Here is a 19552-nt window from a genome sequence, read left to right on the forward strand (position 1 = left end):
CAAGGAGAACACAGGACTGGTGTCCAGCAGCCATCTTATGACCAGGGCTTTTCCTATTTCAGCTTCCAGATGAGAGCTGTCTTCCAGCCTTGCCAGGGCAGGCTGCAGTCTGATATTCTTTTGGGCCTGTTCCCCTAACTAGTTACCTAAAAAATAGGCTACCTTGCTCCTAATCTCAGTTCTCATAATAAGCAGAACTAAGCCCATCAGTCCTCCCCCTGCTCGGTTCTACCTCTGGTGGTGCTCCCCATCACTACTACTGCTGGGCATCCTCGAAACTGGCAGAACAAAGTCACATGTGCTCTTGTCCCCTGAAGCCTAGAAGGGGACCTTCCTCCTCCTTTGTAGAGCCATGCGCCCTCCAAGTCCACATGGGTCCTTAGGGCAGGCCCTCCCAGTGTCCCTTCCAGAAGAACAGGCTGGTGGGCAGCAGGACAACCATCTGTCCAGTCAGTTGTTTGCCCTGTTCTGTTTCCTGTGTACAGACTCCTGGTCCCACCCCTCAGTCACACTGGGCACTCTAGTGTGCATCCACATTCCAGCGCAGGACACAGTGCACACCCTCAGTCACACTGGGCACTCTAGTGTGCATCCACACTCCAGCGCAAGACACAGTGCACACCCTCAGTCACACTGGGCAATCTAGTGTGCATCCACACTCCAGCGCAGGACACAGTGCACACCCTCAGTCACACTGGGCAATCTAGTGTGCATCCACACTCCAGAGCAGGACACAGTGCACATCCTCAGTCACACTGGGCAATCTAGTGTGCATCCACACTCCAGCGCAGGACACAGTGCACACCCTCAGTCACACTGGGCAATCTAGTGTGCATCCACACTCCAGAGCAGGACACAGTGCACATCCTCAGTCACACTGGGCAATCTAGTGTGTATCCACACTCCAGCGCAGGACACAGTGCACACCCTCAGTCACACTGGGCAATCTAGTGTGCATCCACACTCCAGCGCAGGACACAGTGCACACCCTCAGTCACACTGGGCACTCTAGTGTGTATCCACACTCCAGCACAGGACACAGTGCACATCCTCAGTCACACTGGGCAATCTAGTGTGCATCCACACTCCAGCGCAGGACACAGTGCACACCCTCAGTCACACTGGGCACTCTAGTGTGCATCCACACTCCAGTGCAGGACACAGCACACACCCTGTCACACTGGGCACTCTAGTGTGCATCCACACTCCAGCGCAGGACACAGTGCACATCCTCAGTCACACTGGGCAATCTAGTGTGTATCCACACTCCAGCGCAGGACACAGTGCACACCCTGTCACACTGGGCACTCTAGTGTGCATCCACACTCCAGCGCAGGACACAGTGCACACCCTCAGTCACACTGGGCAATCTAGTGTGCATCCACACTCCAGCGCAGGACACAGTGCACACCCTGTCACACTGGGCACTCTAGTGTGCATCCACACTCCAGTGCAGGACACAGTGCACACCCTCAGTCACACTGGGCAATCTAGTGTGCATCCACACTCCAGCGCAGGACACAGTGCACATCCTCAGACACACTGGGCAATCTATTGTGTATCCACACTCCAGCGCAGGACACAGTGCACACCCTATCACACTGGGCACTCTAGTGTGCATCCACACTCCAGCGCAGGACACAGTGCACACCCTCAGTCACACTGGGCACTCTAGTGTGTATCCACACTCCAGCACAGGACACAGTGCACATCCTCAGTCACACTGGGCAATCTAGTGTGCATCCACACTCCAGCGCAGGACACAGTGCACACCCTCAGTCACACTGGGCACTCTAGTGTGCATCCACACTCCAGTGCAGGATACAGTGCACACCCTCAGTCACACTGGGCACTCTAGTGTGCATCCACACTCCAGCGCAGGACACAGTGCACACCCTCAGTCACACTGGGCAATCTAGTGTGTATCCACACTCCAGCGCAGGACACAGTGCACACCCTGTCACACTGGGCACTCAGTGTGCATCCACGATCCAGCGCAGGACACAGTGCACACCCTCAGTCACACTGGGCAATCTAGTGTGCATCCACACTCCAGCGCAGGACACAGTGCACACCCTGTCACACTGGGCACTCTAGTGTGCATCCACACTCCAGAGCAGGACACAGTGCACATCCTCAGTCACACTGGGCAATCTAGTGTGTATCCACACTCCAGCGCAGGACACAGTGCACACCCTCAGTCACACTGGGCAATCTAGTGTGCATCCACACTCCAGCGCAGGACACAGTGCACACCCTCAGTCACACTGGGCACTCTAGTGTGTATCCACACTCCAGCACAGGACACAGTGCACATCCTCAGTCACACTGGGCAATCTAGTGTGCATCCACACTCCAGCGCAGGACACAGTGCACACCCTCAGTCATACTGGGCACTCTAGTGTGCATCCACACTCCAGTGCAGGACACAGCGCACACCCTGTCACACTGGGCACTCTAGTGTGCATCCACACTCCAGCGCAGGACACAGTGCACATCCTCAGTCACACTGGGCAATCTAGTGTGTATCCACACTCCAGCGCAGGACACAGTGCACACCCTGTCACACTGGGCACTCTAGTGTGCATCCACACTCCAGCGCAGGACACAGTGCACACCCTCAGTCACACTGGGCAATCTAGTGTGTATCCACACTCCAGCGCAGGACACAGTGCACACCCTGTCACACTGGGCACTCTAGTGTGCATCCACACTCCAGTGCAGGACACAGTGCACATCCTCAGTCACACTGGGCAATCTAGTGTGTATCCACACTCCAGCGCAGGACACAGTGCACACCCTCAGTCACACTGGGCACTCTAGTGTGCATCCACACTCCAGCGCAAGACACAGTGCACACCCTCAGTCACACTGGGCAATCTAGTGTGCATCCACACTCCAGCGCAGGACACAGTGCACACCCTCAGTCACACTGGGCAATCTAGTGTGTATCCACACTCCAGCGCAGGACACAGTGCACACCGGGAGTACCGGTAACCGATCACACTCATACCCGTGCGCTTTAGTGCACACACACCACACACATGCTCATATACACACAGGCAGCATGTCTCACCACACATACAGACTTCCCTGTGCATAACTGCTCACCAGCATGAAGGCCACTCTGCACTTGGGGCCAACAGAGAGAAGAAAACATTTGCCATCACATAACAATGGAACGGAATTCTGAAGACACACTCCCCCCTTGCTTGGGACCAAGCCACAACCTGTGAACACTTTGCTCATGTCAGCGAGGCGACCTGGACTTCTCTGCCAGGCTCAGTGTATGGCCCTCAAAGACCTGATCACCACTCTTCACCACAGGCTCAGAGAAGGCCAGACTGTACAAGGGACAGGAGGCAGTCCCAACAGAGGTCACTTCAAATGCTGGTGCACACCACACAGTTCATCAGAGGCACAGAACCTCTCAGAGTCTGCTTACTGTAAAAAGAGAAAGAAAGGCAGCTACAAAGCATGCTTAACTCAGGCTGGAGAGATGGCTTAGTGGTTAAGGAACATGTCTGCGAAGCCTAAGGACCCAGGTTCAATTCTCCAGGTCCCATGTAAGCCAGATGCACATGGTGGTGCATGCATTTGGAGTTCATTTGCAGAGACTGGAGGCCCTGGTGTGCTCATTCTCCCTTTCTCTCCCTCCCTCTCTCTCTCTGTCTTTAATAAGTAAAAATAAAAATAATTTTTTTAAAAAGTATGCTTAACTTATCCTTGTCTTCATACTGGAACAAAGTGAAATCACCCAGAGAATCGTACTGGCTTTGGGTCCTTCACAGCATGGGGAAATTCAATATTGCACCTCAAATACATTTTATGGTCCACTTGACTATAAATAAAACATCCCATCTCAGACCTCTAGATGGTACTGATAAAATGAACACTCTTGCCAAGATCAGAAGTGAAAAGTCTTCCAGGTGTGCTGAGAACTAGCTTTCACTAAGACAAGACTGCAGAACAAACATGGGAAAGCACTTCTAGCAACCATCACAATGACAGGGCAGAGCTCACGTCTTCCTAAGCTTCTTTTCAAAGTACAAAGATTTCCAACATCTTATTGGACAATGACATTTAAATATTATAAAAATTGTAACATCTTACCTGTTTCCTTATAGAACACATAATTGAAATAAAGACTAAAAGTTATATTTTATGGATTTCTCTATTTTACATGAATTTGTTGTCTCTGTACACATGGAAAGGATCAAAGAACACAAGAGGCCTTGAGTACCATGGACACAGGGGAGAGCTCCTCATGGTGCTTAGTGGTGGCTAGAGACCTGGAAGACCCATGTGCTTGGGACAGAGACAGCTTTGCTGGAAACACAGGGAGAGGACAGGAAATGCCAGGGAGACAGTGGCCAGCAGGGTCAAGGGACTCCTGCCTGGGAAAGCCAATGCCTCTACCCATCCTTGTCAAAGCTGGGCAATGTCTTCACCCAGATCAGGCAAGGTAAGAGGAAGAAAGATGTCCACATGGTGGCAATGGTTCTAGGTGAAACTGGCAACCCAGACAGCAGCCTTGGCATGCCTGGAGGAAGCAAAAACAGATAGGCAGCAGCATATGAGGTGACACTTGATGGCCATCATAGCCCTTTGGGTACTTCAGTGTCACACACACACTTCAGAGATGTGTGTGGTTTTTTCTAAATCTCGCCTTAATCACAGAAAGTATCCCAAATCTGAGAGTCTCGGGGAAGGGTCTGCAGAAACAAGGGAACACAGTTGATGGAAACCCATACAGTTACTACCGTGACACTATCACTCACTGGGCCTCCAGCTGTGCTTGGGTTGAGCGTGAGCAAAGACCTGGGACAGTCGGACACGCCTGCTTTATTCAGCTCCTGAGGAACTTCCCTGCAGAGCCTTGGAATCACCCTTCCTGTTTCAGATAACATGTCCTGTGTTTTAATGAAAGGATGAGAAACACTCTGGCTGGTTCTGTTTAGTCCATCTAGGGGCCAGAGTCACAGGAGGCTGGGGACCAGATAGGAGTCTCCAGGCCCCACAGAGGAGTGGGGGTGGGGCCAATCCCAGCAGCCCAGGACCAGTATTTCTGCACACTGTCCCCTTCCCACACACCTGGGAGCAGGTGTATGACTGGTAACCATTCTTCCAGAATCAACCAGTAACACGCCAGCCAGTTTCCAGATGACTGTAAGCTCATGTTCACTAAAAACGGTTTTCAAAACAACATCAGGAACTGCTGCCAGCTTCCTGAGTAACAGAAGAGTCCCAAGCATAAAAGACACCCAAGGATCATGAGGTTAAAGTGAGAAATTAGTCATTTGCAACTGAGCTGCCAGCACCATTTCCACAAGCCCTGTGGAGTGGATGGGCACCTACCCAGAAAAGATTAGCAAAGAGAAGCACTTAAACGCTTGCTCACCATGTCCTTGGCATTTAATTCAGCTGGCTAATGAAGGCACCTCCTCTAGATGAGGTATCGTGTCAAATCTATACAAAGAAAAAGCAAGGAATCTCCCAGGCAAGGTACATGCACTTTGGGACGCACACAAGGAGCGCAGGAAGCTGCTCACAGCCCAAGGGGCTATCAGAGAACACCTTAAAGGCAATGACACAGGCCAGTGGTCCTGCATATGCGTGACATGCTCCCATCCCAGCTAGAAGATCCAGGGCCAACATATCTGTAGCCATCCAGTATATGGTGCATAGCCCAAAAGACTACAATCAAGGCAGCTCGTTCATTCTCCATCAAGTTGTGATCAGGAATGCTAGAGATAATCAAAAAGCCAATTTCCTTCCAGCCACCAGTTCCTGAGGTCACTCTCCCTGAAATGCACCTTCCACCCTGCCGTCTGCTTTCTGAATGCTATCCTCCATCATTCTTCGAAGCAGGAGGGGGGGTGTCTCTTCTTCCCGAGCTCTTTCCACTTCACCTCTCCTCCAGTCCCTGCCCAGTGATTATATCAAAAATGCCATTAAAGCTGGGTGTGGTGGTGCACGCCTTTAATCCCAGCACTCAGGAGACAGAGATAGGAGGAGGATCGCTGTGAGTTCGAGGCCACCCTGAAGCTACATAGTGGATTCCAGGTCAGCCTGGGCCAAAGTGAGACTCTATCTTGAAAAACAAAACAAAACAAAAAAACAAAACAAAACAAAAAAGCCACTAAAGCATTAGGTTCAGCTACATGCAACCAAGGGCTGTGGAAGGCTGGAACCAGGAGATGGTGATTAAGCCTATCAAGACCTTATCCAAGTGAACAAAGGTGTTTTACTTTTCCTTTTTGATTTATTTTTATTTAATTATTAGAGAAAGAGGGAGAGAGAATGGGTGCATCAGGACATCTAGCCACTGCAAACGAACTCCAGATGTATGTGCATCTGGCTTACACGGGTTCTGGGGAACAGAGCCTGGGTCCTTAGGCTTTGCAGGCAAGTGCCTTGATCGCTAAGCCATCTCTCCAGCCCCTTACTTTTCTTTTTCTTTTTCTTTTTCTTTTTTTAAATTTTTATTTATTTGAGAGCAATAGACAGAGATAAAGAGACAGATAGAGAGAGAATGGGCATGCCAGGGCCTCCAGCCACTGCAAACAAACTACGGACGCATGCACCCTCTTGTGCATCTGTCTAACATGGGTTCTGGAGAGTCAAGCCTCAAACTGGGGTCCTTAGGCTTCAGAGGCAAGCACTTAACCACTAAGCCATCTCTCCAGCCCTTTCTTTTTTTTTTTTTAAAGTTTTTTTTGTTTTTTTTTTTAATTTTATTTATTTATTTATTTGAGAGCGACAGACACAGAGAGAAAGACAGATAGAGGGAGAGAGAGAATGGGCGCACCAGGGCTTCCAGCCTCTGCAAACGAACTCCAGACACGTGCGCCCCATCGTGCATCTGGCTAACGTGGGACCTGGGGAACCGAGCCTCGAACCGGGGTCCTTAGGCTTCACAGACAAGTGCTTAACCGCTAAGCCATCTCTCCAGCCCTTACTTTTCTTTTTAACCACACATTTTGCCCAGTGTCTTAACAGAACACTGGGAACTGGTCATGGTCACGGGTGTATTCTCTCCACCTTGCAAACTCTAGCTCCAGGTGACAGAGGGTAACCAGAAGGTTGGCCAAAGTTCCCAGTCAGTGCTTGCTGCCGGGCCCACTGGGATCACAAGCACAGCGCTTCCATCTCCTGAAAGGCCTGGGCACTAGTGCTAATGTGGCCTTGGCTCTGGCGTGAGACAGCAAGAGCACTGCGAGAAGATGGACAACGTGCACGTATGTATGCACATGCTGGTGTGTCCCTGTGCTTCTGTGTTCATGTGTACACACGCTGTGCACTCATACCTGCCCATGTGCATGCTCACTTGTATGACAGTGTGAACTTGTCAAGGGAGAAGCCTCCCTCTGCATCCCCAGAGGTGCACAGTGCCTGGGGATGTGGCTCACCAGCACCCTCAGAGACCCTTCCCCAGCTTTGAGGGGCCTCACCCTAAGGGACCATCCTATTCTGTTTGTCTGTCTACCTGCCCAGAGATTAACTGCGGGTAGGGAGGGTCCACGCCTGGCTTGCAGGCAGAGCACATTTTGGGCCTCCTGCAAGGGTAGGCCCAGGACATTGTTGAGCCTCCACTCCAGGACTTCAGTTTGCCACATGTGCTGACTGTGAGTAGGTGTGTGTGTGTGTGTGTGTGTGTGTGTGTGTACATGCACACACTGGCATGAGATGGGAGCTGCACAAGGGACACTATCTCCCAGCCCTTTCCCGAGGAACCATCCTAGGCTCAAAAGGCACCATGGCATCATGGCAGAGTATGTTTTTTTCTTTTTCTTTTCTTTTCTTTCTTTCTTTTTTTTGAGACAAGGTCTCATAAGCCCAGACTGGTCGTCAATGCACTATGAATCCAAGGATGACCCTGAACTGATCCTCCTGCCTCCACCTCTTCATTGCTGGCATTATGGGCAGGTACCTTCATGTCTGGCTGGAGCTGTGCTTCTGAACAGCCCCTGGTGGACAGTGGAGTGACAGTGGGGTCCAGGATGCAGGGAGAGACTTCAAGTAGTACCCAGGCCAGAGACGAGACCTACAAGGGTACCCATAGAGGTACATGCTATGGGCATCCAGGTGAGGGGTACAAGGAACAGAGCGCTCCAAAATCAAAACAGCCAACCTGAGCACTCCATCAAGGAGCCCTAGACTCCAGGGAGCATGGAGGCCCTGGAAGCCAGGCTTAGCTCAGAGGGCCGGTTGGTCAGGGGTTGCGTGCAGCGCCTCCCCAGAGCCATGCGTCCCAGAGGTCGTCTAGCAAAGAAGGAAGTGGCTTTCACAGGGATGGGCAGCTCTGACTGAGAAGCTCTGACTGAGGAGCAGATTCTGGCTGGGAGTCATGGGCCAGGGTCCCTAGCCCAAAGAATCAGGACAGAGATTCAGCAAGGACAGGGCTCAGGGGGAGCAAGGTCCACAGGCCACTGTGAGTTGACCTGTGCCTTCTCCTCATCAAAAGTCCACCTGGGGACTGGAGGGATGGCTTAGTGGTTAAGGCATTTGCCTGCAAAGCCAAAGGACCCAGGTTCAATTCCCCAGGATTCATGTTAGCCAGATGCACTAGGGGATGCACATGTCTGGAGTTTGTTTGCAGTGGCTGGAGGCCCTGATGTGCGCATTTTCTCTCTCCCCTCCTCCCCGCTTTCCCTGTCAAACAAATAAATTTAAAAAAATGTTTTTTTTTTTTTTTAAAAAGAGCCCACCTGGCACAGGTGGCAGACCTAAATGGCAGGCACCCAGCAGGCTAAATGGGATAAGCATTTCCACAGCTGGTTAACAGCATGGTTAACTGCAAAGTTCTGGAACAACTTGGCCAAATACTGTTGTGGTAGCCTACTGAAATGAAGAAGGCTGAAGGAAAGCTAAAAGCACACAGAGGGCTGCAGACTGCAGCAAGCAAGCTGGAAAACAGGTTTATCAGTGTTTACCCAGTGAGGCCCGAGCCTCCGCGTGACCTCAGAGACAGCAGTGTGTTGGCAGAATGTGGACACAGGCTGGGAATGTGGCCTGTGCATACGGCCCCTGCTTAGCACATCAGGATGGCAGGCAGCACTGGCAGAAATCTGGGTGTGCTGGCCTCCAAGCTCACCAGTCACCCAGCCAGCCACCTCTGGAGACACACAAGGACAGAAAGCATGGGCCCAAGCCCTTTGCACATCACGTCCAAGGCATTGCTGCTCACAATGGCTGAGAAGCAGAAGAAGCCCACAAGTGTGACACTGAAGGGGACTCTGACACCAGGCACGACATGGATGATCCTGACACTGTGCTGAATGAAACTAGCTCGTCACAGAGGGACAAACCCTCTGCGAAGACACCAAGGCCCATGGAGTCATCAGAGTTGCCCAGACAGAAAGCAGAGTGGTGGCTGCCAGGGGCTGGGCTGGAGTTTCAACCCAGGGGGATGACAGCTCTGGAGATGAGGGGCAGTTGTCCACAGTGGAGTATAGTTCATGTGCTGAAAGCTAAGGTGGTGGCTTTTGTTATGTACATTTTTCCACTATAAAATTATTACTAATCTCAAAAAGATAAGCTCTAGGGACTAAGGACATGGCGCAGTTGGTAAAGAGCTAACCCCATTAGCATGAGGACCTGAGTTCCATTCCCAGTACTCAAGTAAATGGTGGGTGTGGTGGTGTGTGACTGTAGTCCCAGTGCTGGGAGTTTGGAGGCAGGGAGACCCCTGGGGCTTCCTGGCTGGTCAGTCTAGCCTAATTACTGAGTTCCAGGCCAATGAGGGACCTTGTCTCAAAGAAGGTGGAGAGCACTTCTGAAGCTGACCTCTACGTATAAATATTTAGTTGTGACAGAAACAGTGTTCACCATCTCAAAGGGCCTCCAGAGGAAGCTGGGCCGAACCCTTGTGAGGGGACTCGCGCAACAGGAGGACGTGGGGCCGGGAGCAGCAGCGCACACTAAGCTTCGCTCGGGTCACAGGCTCTGGACAGCTGCCTCCTCTGTCTGCAAGAAGACAGGAGGGTGGGCAGAGAGGGATCTTCTTTTAATTCATTTTTAAATTTTGTAATTAATTAATTAATTTATTATTATTATTATTTTTTTTTTTTTGGTTTTTCGAGGTAGGGTTTCACTTAGGTCCAGGTTGACCTGGAATTCACTATGTAGTCTCAGGGTGGCCTTGAACTCATGGCGATCCTCTGCCTCCCAAGTGCTTGGATTAAACGCACGCACCACCACGCCCAGCTCAGAGAGGGCTCTTCTGCCCGAGCTTACACATAGATCATCATGCTGTTCATTCGAGTCCATGGGAAGGGACAGCATCTAAGGGCTTCACCGGGTTAACTATCCCGGTCTCCAGGACTCTCTGGATCAGGAAGGCTCAGTGGGGGTGAGGAGAAGGAAGGAGCCCTCTGGTGATGTTGTTCAGGGATAAGACCTACAGAGTGGTGCCCTACACCTCCTTGAAGCCTTGGGCAGCTGCTGCTGATGTCCCCTGTGGTGAGTGTAGGGTGTGCCATCCTCAAGTAGGTGCCAAGGCATGGGTGACACGATAAGCCACAGATTGAACCAGGCTTTCTGTTCCATAACTTGTGTCTCTCCTCAACACAAAAGGGGGAGTTGGTGGTCTTTCCAGAGCCTCAGGGAGATGCAGATAAATTAAGAAGGGATCCAGAGTGGTAGGGCTCATGTCAACAGTTTGGCACTATGAGCTGCTCCCAGGATAGTCTCAGCTGATGCCCGCAAGGCTTGCCTGGCAACCTAGGGAAGGTCAGTCAGCATCAGCCAGTGTCAACTGGCACCAAGCTTAAGCAACCAGCACAGCTCATTGGCAGCCACACTAATCCATGAGGGACTGGTCACTGCTGAGTTAGAGTCAACAATGCCCAGGGATTTCCACCAAACCATCCCTCACAGGCCTCTTAGGGAGCTCCACTTCCTGGCCACCTTCTCCCTCACTCTGGGGACAGTCTGTCCCTTTCCTAGGGAGAAGTGTGAGGGTGCCCTGTTACAATGAGAAGCCTGGGTCCCCTTGTCCCCATCAGGGGCCCAGCACTAGGCTCCAACGACTGCTCCTTTGGGATGAGACAGTCCCTGGGGGGACAGAAACCAGGCCTCTAAATTGCAACATTAACCATCTAGCTGTGATCGCCACACAGAACACAAGCCCGCCCTTCAGCCAGGTTCACGTGACCCCTTGTCTGTACATGCAGGGGTCTTCACTAGGAGCTGGGCTTCAGGACTTCAGCTCTGGAGCCCCGAGCCAGGGTCATCAGGTCAAGCTTCCTCCCACAGAAGCAAAGCACACAGGCTCCATGCTTGTGCCTGGCATAGTGAGGTGTCACCACAGGTCCTCGGAACAGGACACAAGCCCTGTTCACGGCCGGGACCTCAGACTGGGTCTCAGAGCAAAGACTCTGCCCAACTGGCCCAGCTGGCTGGGATGACTGCCATGAACACCAGTCTGGGCCAGGCTGGGAGAAACTGTAGGGATGGGCATGGGGTGAGAAACCTTCGTGGGGCCTCGGAGCCACTGGTTGCTCAGTCAGCTAGGAGCAGATGGTGGGCCCTGTCCAGACAGCCCTCTGCACACCTCCCTTCCGTGGAATGCAGACCCCTATTCAGCTTCTTCGGGCATTACTTTGGGAGTTAAGTGGGAAGGCACAGCATCAACTGGTTAAATGCAGGCAAACCCTACACCACTCGGCCCTTCCTTCAGTTAGAAAACTCACACAGGCTTGCAGGCCGACCAGGGCCAGGCGAGAGCCCGGGAAGTCTGATGTAGAAAGCACAAGCCCCGGAGTCTGGGGCTTCACGCTTCCGGGCTTTCATGTGTCCTTTCTGGTAGGGAGGCTGCTTTGCTGATCAATAAGAACTTCATTGGGGGCTGGAGGGATGGCTTAGCGGCTAAGGCATTTGCCTGCAAGGCCAAAGGACCCAGGTTTGATTCCCCAGGACCCATGTAAGCCATATGCACAAGGTGGCGCATGTGTCTGGAGTTTGTTTGCAGTGGCCGGAGGCCCTGGCACACCCAATTCTCTCTTTCTTCCTCTCTCTGCCTCTTTCTTTCTCTCCCTCTCTCTCAAATAAATAAAAATAATTTTTAAAAGTATTTTAATTAATTAATTAATTTGATAGAGAAAGAAGGAGAGAAACAGTGAGAGAATGAGGGTGATAGGGCCTCCAGCCACTGCTAACATACTTCAGATGCATGCGCCCTCTTGTGCATCTGGCTAACGTGGGTCCTGGGGAATCAAACCTGGGTCCTTTGGCTTTGCAGGCAAATGCCTTAACCACTAAGCTCCAGCCCAATTTTTTTTGAAAAAGAAGTTCATTGAATGTTAAGATGACACCATATCAAATTCAAGCCACAGTCTTTATTTTTTAAAAAGGAAGCAAAGACTAGGGATAGTTCCCCTTCTGGTATACTGTGATTTATTTAAACCCCAAGATCTACTTCTCATGAGCCCTAACCAGAGCCAACCTCTTTTCAGTATGTTCATAAAGTGACCATCAAGAAGACAAATGACCACACATCACAAGACAGTCTGTGCCCAGAAATAGGTGTAGAGGATAAAAGAATTAACCCCATCACCACAGCCCCCAGCACAGGTGGGGTGTTAGTCGCTCAATTGGGTGCCTGGCAGCTGAGCACAGGACTCTTGGGTTCAATCAGCAGTGAGAGCTCAGGGATAAGTGGGAGGTTTGGAAGGGCAGCACCTACCTGAGGGTGTAGCCATGCCTTCTGGTTTGTCTGGAACAAGCCTGATGCCATCAGACACGTCCACTTCGTGGTCCACTTCTTCCTTTGAGGCTCCATGGGCAGGCTGTTGAGGACAGCTGGTGCCTCTGAACTTCTCACACAGGGTAAATGGCCAGCAGTCGGACATGAGGCTGTGGTATCAGCAGTCGGACATGAGGCTGTGGTATCAACAGTCGGACATGAGGCTGTGGTATCAAAAGAGATGAAGGTCATGCCTCAGGGTGACCTAAGAACCGTTTCATTAGACAAAATCCACTAGGTTCAGCCTTTAGCATTTATTCCAAGTGGATATAGGGTGTTTTAAGCTAAGGTTCATTCTCCTCCCACAAATCTCTGCTACTCTGGTGTCCAGTTGAAAAATCAACTTTCTCAGTGGTTAAAGGTTTGCAAAGCCTGCTGGTCTAGGTTCAAATCCCCAGTACCCACACGAAACCAGATGCAGAAAGTGGTTCATGAATCTGGAAGTTGAAGTGGCAAGAAACCCTGGCACATACACACACACTCTCGAATAAATAAATTTAAGAAATAAAATTTAAAAATATTTAGTAAATAAATATTAAAAAATTTTAAATCAACTTTCTCTTATAAATAAATACTGAAACAAGGGATTGCATAAAACAAGATTTACTTCTGTGGCTAAGGGTGGGGGGCGTGGAGAAAAGCCTAGATTTTTCTCCTTGACATTCAAGCTCGTTTCAAGGCCATAAAGGTCCTGGTTCTCCAGGTTTCGATGACTAGTTCACTGGCCTGGCAAGTTTTCAAAGCCAAGCTGGTGGCTTATTCAGATTACTTCAAAACATTTTGAAATCATCGGAGCAAAAAGCCTGGCCTCTTAGGTTCCAGAACAAACATTATAGTATTCTTCCTCCAGGGGAAGTCTGGCAAACACTGTTGTGACACTTTTGGGAAGTGATCTTGAATTTAAAGAGAACACTGCTCACTTTCTCAGGAGCCACAGGAATGTCCACCCGCTCCAGGGAAGGCCTAACTTACCTCAACCAGGCTCTCTGGTGGACCGTAAGCCTGTGTGGCTCACTGGACTCTTCCCTGTTGGCTTAATGCACACAGGTCCTTCTGAGAGAAGGAAGCGTGAACGATTCAACCTGTCATGTTGGTGGGTCCCCATGAAAGCTACCTTGTAGGCTACTGCTCCTTTCTGCTGTGTCTTCCAGCTCTGCCACCCCTGCCTTGGACTACCTCAAGTCGGGACAGAGGAGGTTTCAAACCCAGCTTCCAAATCCCTGCTTTGCCTTTGCAGAGGCACCTTGTGGCACACTGGTCTCGGAATCTGACCATCACCATCTTCACCAGAGCACAGCTGGTCCTGTGGGGTTTCCTCAAAGAATGAAGAGCTGGGGGGTCATCAGACTCTCACCCCTGCACCACTACCCCTGCATTCCCTGCCAGAGGCATGTAATGGATGTGGTTTCATGATCTCAAGAAGATGCTGGAGTATTCAGTGAGTGGAGGAGTAGCTGCACCCGTGTAGTTACAGGGAGGTTGCCATCCTTGTGGGGTTAGGCTTTTGGTAATGTGACTGCTTTGGGTTCACTTTGCCCTGTAAGTAACCCCTTGCCCATGTCCTGTAAGTAACTACTTTGCCCTTGCTGTTGTAACAGTTGCCCATGCTTTTGTAAGTCACCCCTTGCCCATGCCTATAAGTGACCCATTGCCCACTCTGTAAGTAAACTCATTAAGCTCATTGGCTCACAAAGCTGGACTTTGGTGAATTGGTTACTTTGGTCTTTGCTGATGCACCGTCTGTGGGGAACAGACTCTTGTTTATAACTCCCCGGAAGAAAGTTCCCACTACACCCTGCATGGCCACCACCTTCCAAGTACCTCCTTAGGTTTTCTTCAGTCAAATCCACATCCCACCTGGGGTTAGAGGCCTTTGCTCTGGCTCTGCTGCTTGTCCCTCCTGGGATCCTGTTGCCTTTGGGTGGATCTTTGCAAGGCCATGCCTGGCTCTAGAAACGTGATTGCAGGCCTTGGGCCTGGGAAGGTCAGCCTCCAGGCTTGATTGCATTCAGATTTACTCATCTTTACAATCTTGGGGTTGGTGTAACCCCAGGCACCAGACAAGTGTCGATAGCCTGAAAGTTTTCTGTGTCCACTATGAAAAGTGAGCCTGGGTGGCCAGGTGGTAAGTCTGTGTCCTGGAGCCTTGTGAGGTGCCTTGCACATAGGTTAGAGTTAAGTTTGTCTATAGCCATTAACAGTCAACTGACAGCAAGAACTTGGCAAAGTACAATGAAGATCCAAGGCAAAGTCATATCACTGTCACTCATTTGCTCAACTGATGTCCATTATGTACTCATTACATCGCCTGTCAGAGCAGCTCCTGCCCTTGTGACAGTGGGCAGACCATAGCAGCAGGGCAGACCAAATGCCAACACATGGTAAGGAGGCAAAACCCAAGGATGAGACAGAGCTGCAGTCCAGGCCCCAACACCTCCCAGGCCTGCTGCCCACACCAGAGGAGGGGGAGAAAGTGTGGGAGAAGCCCAGTGATGCCCCTCACGTCAATGCCCCTGGCTCCAGTTCGCCACTTAGGATCCCTGAGATGGCTGTCCCCACCCTCTTTCCCTCTGCCACCACCGCTGTCCCACAGGTGCAGTGCCTCTTTCTGACAGGAGTCTATCCTGTGACCAACACATAGAGAAATGGCCTCCCTGAAGAGATGTGGTCACGTTCCTGTGTTTATACACAATTCCCTAGATTTTTAATTTATTTATTTGAGAGTGACAGAGAGAGGAAGAGGCAGAGAGAGAGAGAGAGAGAGAGAATGGGTACATCAGGGCCTCCAGCCACTGTAAATGAACTCCGGATGCATGTGCCACCTTGTGCATCTGTCTTACGTGGGTCCTGGGGAATTGAGCCTCGAACTGGGATCCTTAGGCTTCATAAACAAGCATTTAACTGCTAAGTCATCTCTATTTTGTCAGTGGTCAGTCAGAGTTCCTGAGCCTCTTCAAATGCACACACAGGCTCTGGGGGTGCCACCCCTCCCCCCACTCAGGACCTACGAGGACCTGTCCTTCAAGGCTCCAACATGGTCCTCAACAGGTGGCAATACCTTCGGTGGGTTTTCTCACCCTTGTTTGGACCCTGAGTGTGCTCCTACGTGCCAGGTGCTACAGAGGAAGGCTCCCCAGTAACTGTGAGATGCAGGCACCAGACCAGAACCTCCAGCATCATACTGGGGCATCTAGGACAACTTCTCACCTCAGCCAGCTGAGCTAGGAAGGTCAAAGGCAGCGAACAGCAAGAAGCCAGCTGGGCACACACAGTATGCTGAGTTCCTGTGTCTGACTTCTGATCTCGGTATCGCCAGGGGCCTCAGCCAGTTAGCCTGTTTTACTCATTACTCCAGAATCCTTTATTTGGTTTCTAGGTTCATCTTCTCATTTTATACATTATTTAAGTAATTAAGGCAGTAGCCTCTCTTCTGAGGTGACCACTTTTACAACTTGAACCACTAGTCTTTTTTTCTGGGGGGGGGGGGTGAGGTCAGGTCTCACAGTAGCCCAGGCTGAGCTGGAATTCATTATGAAGTCTCAGGGTGGTGGCCTGGAACTCTCAGTGATCCTCCAACCTGAGTGCTGGGATTAAAGGCGTGCACCACCACACCTGGCTCAAGAGCCACTAGTCTTTACAAGACAAAGGCTGCACTGGAGGGACCCTTGGGTAGAGCCCAGCTGAAACTGCAGGAAGGGGTGCATTCCCCAGGAGCCTCAGCAATGGGGGGCACACATCCCGGCATCCTTCGGGTTCCCCTGAGGCAGCTCTTCAGGGAAACAATGGTTCCTGGTGCTCTGAAAAGCTGCCCCAGAAATGAGGGAGTCCTGGGCACTGAGACCATGTGAGCAGGCCAGCAGTGTGCCTGCATTACCTCTGATCTACAGATGCTTCACTCTTTGCCAGTCTTTGGCGCACAGAATTCTGCAAAGTAGCTAGGCAGGCCTCTCCCATCTTCCAGAAGGTGTGCTGGCTTTTGTCCACAGCCAGACCTCCCCAGGCCTCCGCCCAGACACAGTGAGCAAGGCATGGGGGTAGGTGAGGAGCTCATGGGAGGTCTGAAAGAACCCAAATCTTCTCCTACCCAGACTTGGGGGGCTCTGGAGGCTAGGAGAGGTCAATGACAGGGCGGAAGTCCTTCCTCCCACAGCTGACAGAAACGAGGACAGAACTTGGAAAACATCCCTCTGAGACCAGCTTTGAGACAGGCCACCCCGTCTGCTTGAGAAGACCTTCCTCCACCCAGGAACTTGCCCCCCTCCCCCCGGGGACAGCACTCCACCCCTGCCTGGCCAAGTGGGTGTCCTGCCTGCCGGGAGGGCCCTGCACACTCCACCAGCAGTACCCGGGGAAGGGATGGCACTTTGTTTGGTGGCCAGTGGCTGCCAGGGCCACACATCCTGGGGCCTCCCACGACCTCCCCAGCACATCCTTTGCGCAGCTAGGAACCTTAACCCTTTCCCATCCAGAGCCCTGTGGCTGCCCTGGATGCAGTTCTGGTCATGGCCAGGTGAGAGGATGAACTTGGGTCTGAGCAGGTCCCGAGCAGCAGCAACCCCAACCAGGGGCTGATTAAAAAGTAACTCGTGCAGTGAGACTTTGGAACCTCCCACTAGAGGCTAGCTTACTTTTAACCTGCACAGGCTCAGACTTCTTGGCCCAGAGGCAAAGCAGCCAGCTTGTCCCCCATAACCTGGGCCATCGGAGAACTCGGCACGGGGTTCAACTTCCTGCCTTGTGGCGGGATGGCACCTATCCTGGACAGTGGCCCAATCTCCAAGTGGAAGAGATTAGAGACTGGCTTTGTGAAACCCTGGGCACTTGCAGGAGCCCTGCCTCCAGAAAGTGCCGCCTCCCTTGGATCTACAGGATCCTCCTCCAGGCGGCACTAGGGGTGGGATAGGAACCCCACTTTTAACAGTGGGAACACCTGTGAGAGATCCCCGTTCTGAGCCCCGGGGTCCCAAGGTTCTTGGGCCATGTGAGGGGGCGCAGGAGGGACACTAGTCAGGAACAACTCAAGGCAGGCCAGCATGGTCCAGAGCTGGGGGTTCTATTCCCCACCCCCCTTCTCCATCCGCTCACCCCTGCGGGCCCCGCCCCGCCCCGCACACACCTGTCGGCGGGGACCGTCCTCTGCGCGTCCGCCCAGCTCCGCGCTCGCAGGGGCCGCGCGTCCCCACTCCGCCCGCCGGCTGGCCGGCCGCGGCCTCTGCGAGGAAGGCAGGCGGGAGAGAGAGCCCGGGGGCTGGGGGAGGGGAGGCGGCGCTGGAGCCCGGGGCGGGCCGATGGGATCCAGCGGGCAAGGGCGCGGTCTGGAGGCTGGAGGCACCCCGCCCCGCCTCGCCCTCCGCTTGCTCGGCTGAGCCCAGTGGACTGGGATGGTGCCGAACAGAACCGGGGTCCAGTCCTGAGGTACCAGGCGGGGCTTGTGGTCCTCCCAGCGCTCCTCCCTGCCTTGCCCGGGCGCCCAGTGAAACAGGATCTCACCTGCTGCCCCCGAGCACCGGCGGGGGCAGAACTGGCCAGGTGTGTGCCCTCCGAAGCCGCTCCCCCAGGGCAGGGGTCTTCGCTGAGCTCAGGCAGGTGGGAACTCACACCGGCCTCAGCAAACGCTCGGGTTTCTGCTCTGGCTGGTCCAGGAGCATCCTCAGCCCTTATTTTCTTGCTGGGGTTCTGCAGTTAACATCCCCCCAAACCTCAAACTGCTGCAGCTAGCAGGTTGCCAGGAGGTGACCCTAAACACAAGTGCACGCAGGGCCACCCCAAATATCCACAAAGCCAAGCTTGTTATTTTCTGGTTCCAAGGTAAGAAAGGGACCACACTGCCCCCTACTCCCTGGTGTGAAGAGTTCAACATGCACCCTCCACCGAGCTCCAGCTTTGGTGTCTGAAGACGAAGTTCAATTCTATCAGAAAACAGCAAAAGAACTCATTATCTAATACTGTCTTCCAAGGCTCAGGGTCGATAGAGGTGCGTTCTTCATGGCAAATGTGGACGTTTAAACATGGGGGGTGGGCGTGTTAAAGTGTCCCCACTGAGCAGTAGAAGTGGGGAGTCTGAATAGACAAGCAAGGGAGTAAAACAGGCATGGAGAGGTGTAGCAAAGGCAGGAGCCACTTGGGGGTGATAATGGCTTTGTCTCTGAGCAGGGTGGACAAGGTTGACACTCTCCTGGGGACAGGCAGCAGTGGCCACCACCGGACGTTCTTGGATGGGCACATCACTCCTGGAGTGGATGCTTCTAGGCCAGGATCAGCTCGGGCCCCACCCAGACCTGGGCACCTGCCCAGCCCAGCCTTTCAGCAGATGTTCTGGGCGCAGGTGCTAGTGGGAGGGAGAAGGGGTTGGGAAGCCCACAGAACCACAGGATGAGCAGGAAGAGGCTGGGCTAGGGGAGAAAGCGGCAGCATGAGGATTGGAAAGTGAACCCTTGGAACCCTCCTGTCCAGTGGAGGTGACTTCAGTCAGCCAGGAAGGCAGGTACCGTTGCCCAGGCACTGTTTCCCTGTGTGCTGTTGAGGGGCACATAGGGTAATTTCCTGCAAGGTCCCACTCCCAGAAAGGTCAGGGGTGGGGGTGGCTTGAGGTTCTTTAATCTTTTTACTTTTTAAGACAAACACCTCATTTCCCATGATGGCATCAAAGACCCTCTAATGGCGCCTGTTCCATACCGGCAGTGTCGTATGTTATTTAGTGAAGCAATTAAAGTCCACCTAAGTGCGTGCAAAGGGAACCCTCCCCCACATGGACAGCTCCTGCAGGTGGTGCACATCACTGGAGCAGAAACAAATGGGCAGTGG

General features: G+C 52.3%; 1 protein-coding gene across 7 annotated transcripts in view; it reads right to left on the reverse strand.

The window, feature by feature from the left end:
* Positions 1–18415, reverse strand: part of Mcf2l (MCF.2 cell line derived transforming sequence like) — a 169879-nt gene extending 151464 nt beyond the window's left edge. For 3 of the 7 annotated variants that reach the window (XM_045145142.1, XM_045145136.1, XM_045145131.1), the window contains exons 1-2: positions 17865–17930; positions 12689–12885 (exon numbers count right to left, since the gene is read on the reverse strand). In XM_045145142.1, coding sequence (XP_045001077.1) covers positions 12689–12854 — 166 coding nt within the window. In that variant the 5' untranslated portion in view covers positions 12855–12885; positions 17865–17930. Of the gene's footprint in view, positions 1–12688; positions 12886–17864; positions 17932–18238 lie in introns of those variants that run through there. The other 4 variants (XM_045145134.1, XM_045145133.1, XM_045145132.1 and 1 more) reach the window with 3 other exon arrangements.
* Between the last annotated feature and the right edge of the window lie 1137 nt (positions 18416–19552).

This window comes from Jaculus jaculus, chromosome 3 (genome assembly GCF_020740685.1).
Source record: "Jaculus jaculus isolate mJacJac1 chromosome 3, mJacJac1.mat.Y.cur, whole genome shotgun sequence".
Taxonomy (NCBI): Eukaryota; Metazoa; Chordata; class Mammalia; order Rodentia; family Dipodidae; genus Jaculus; species Jaculus jaculus.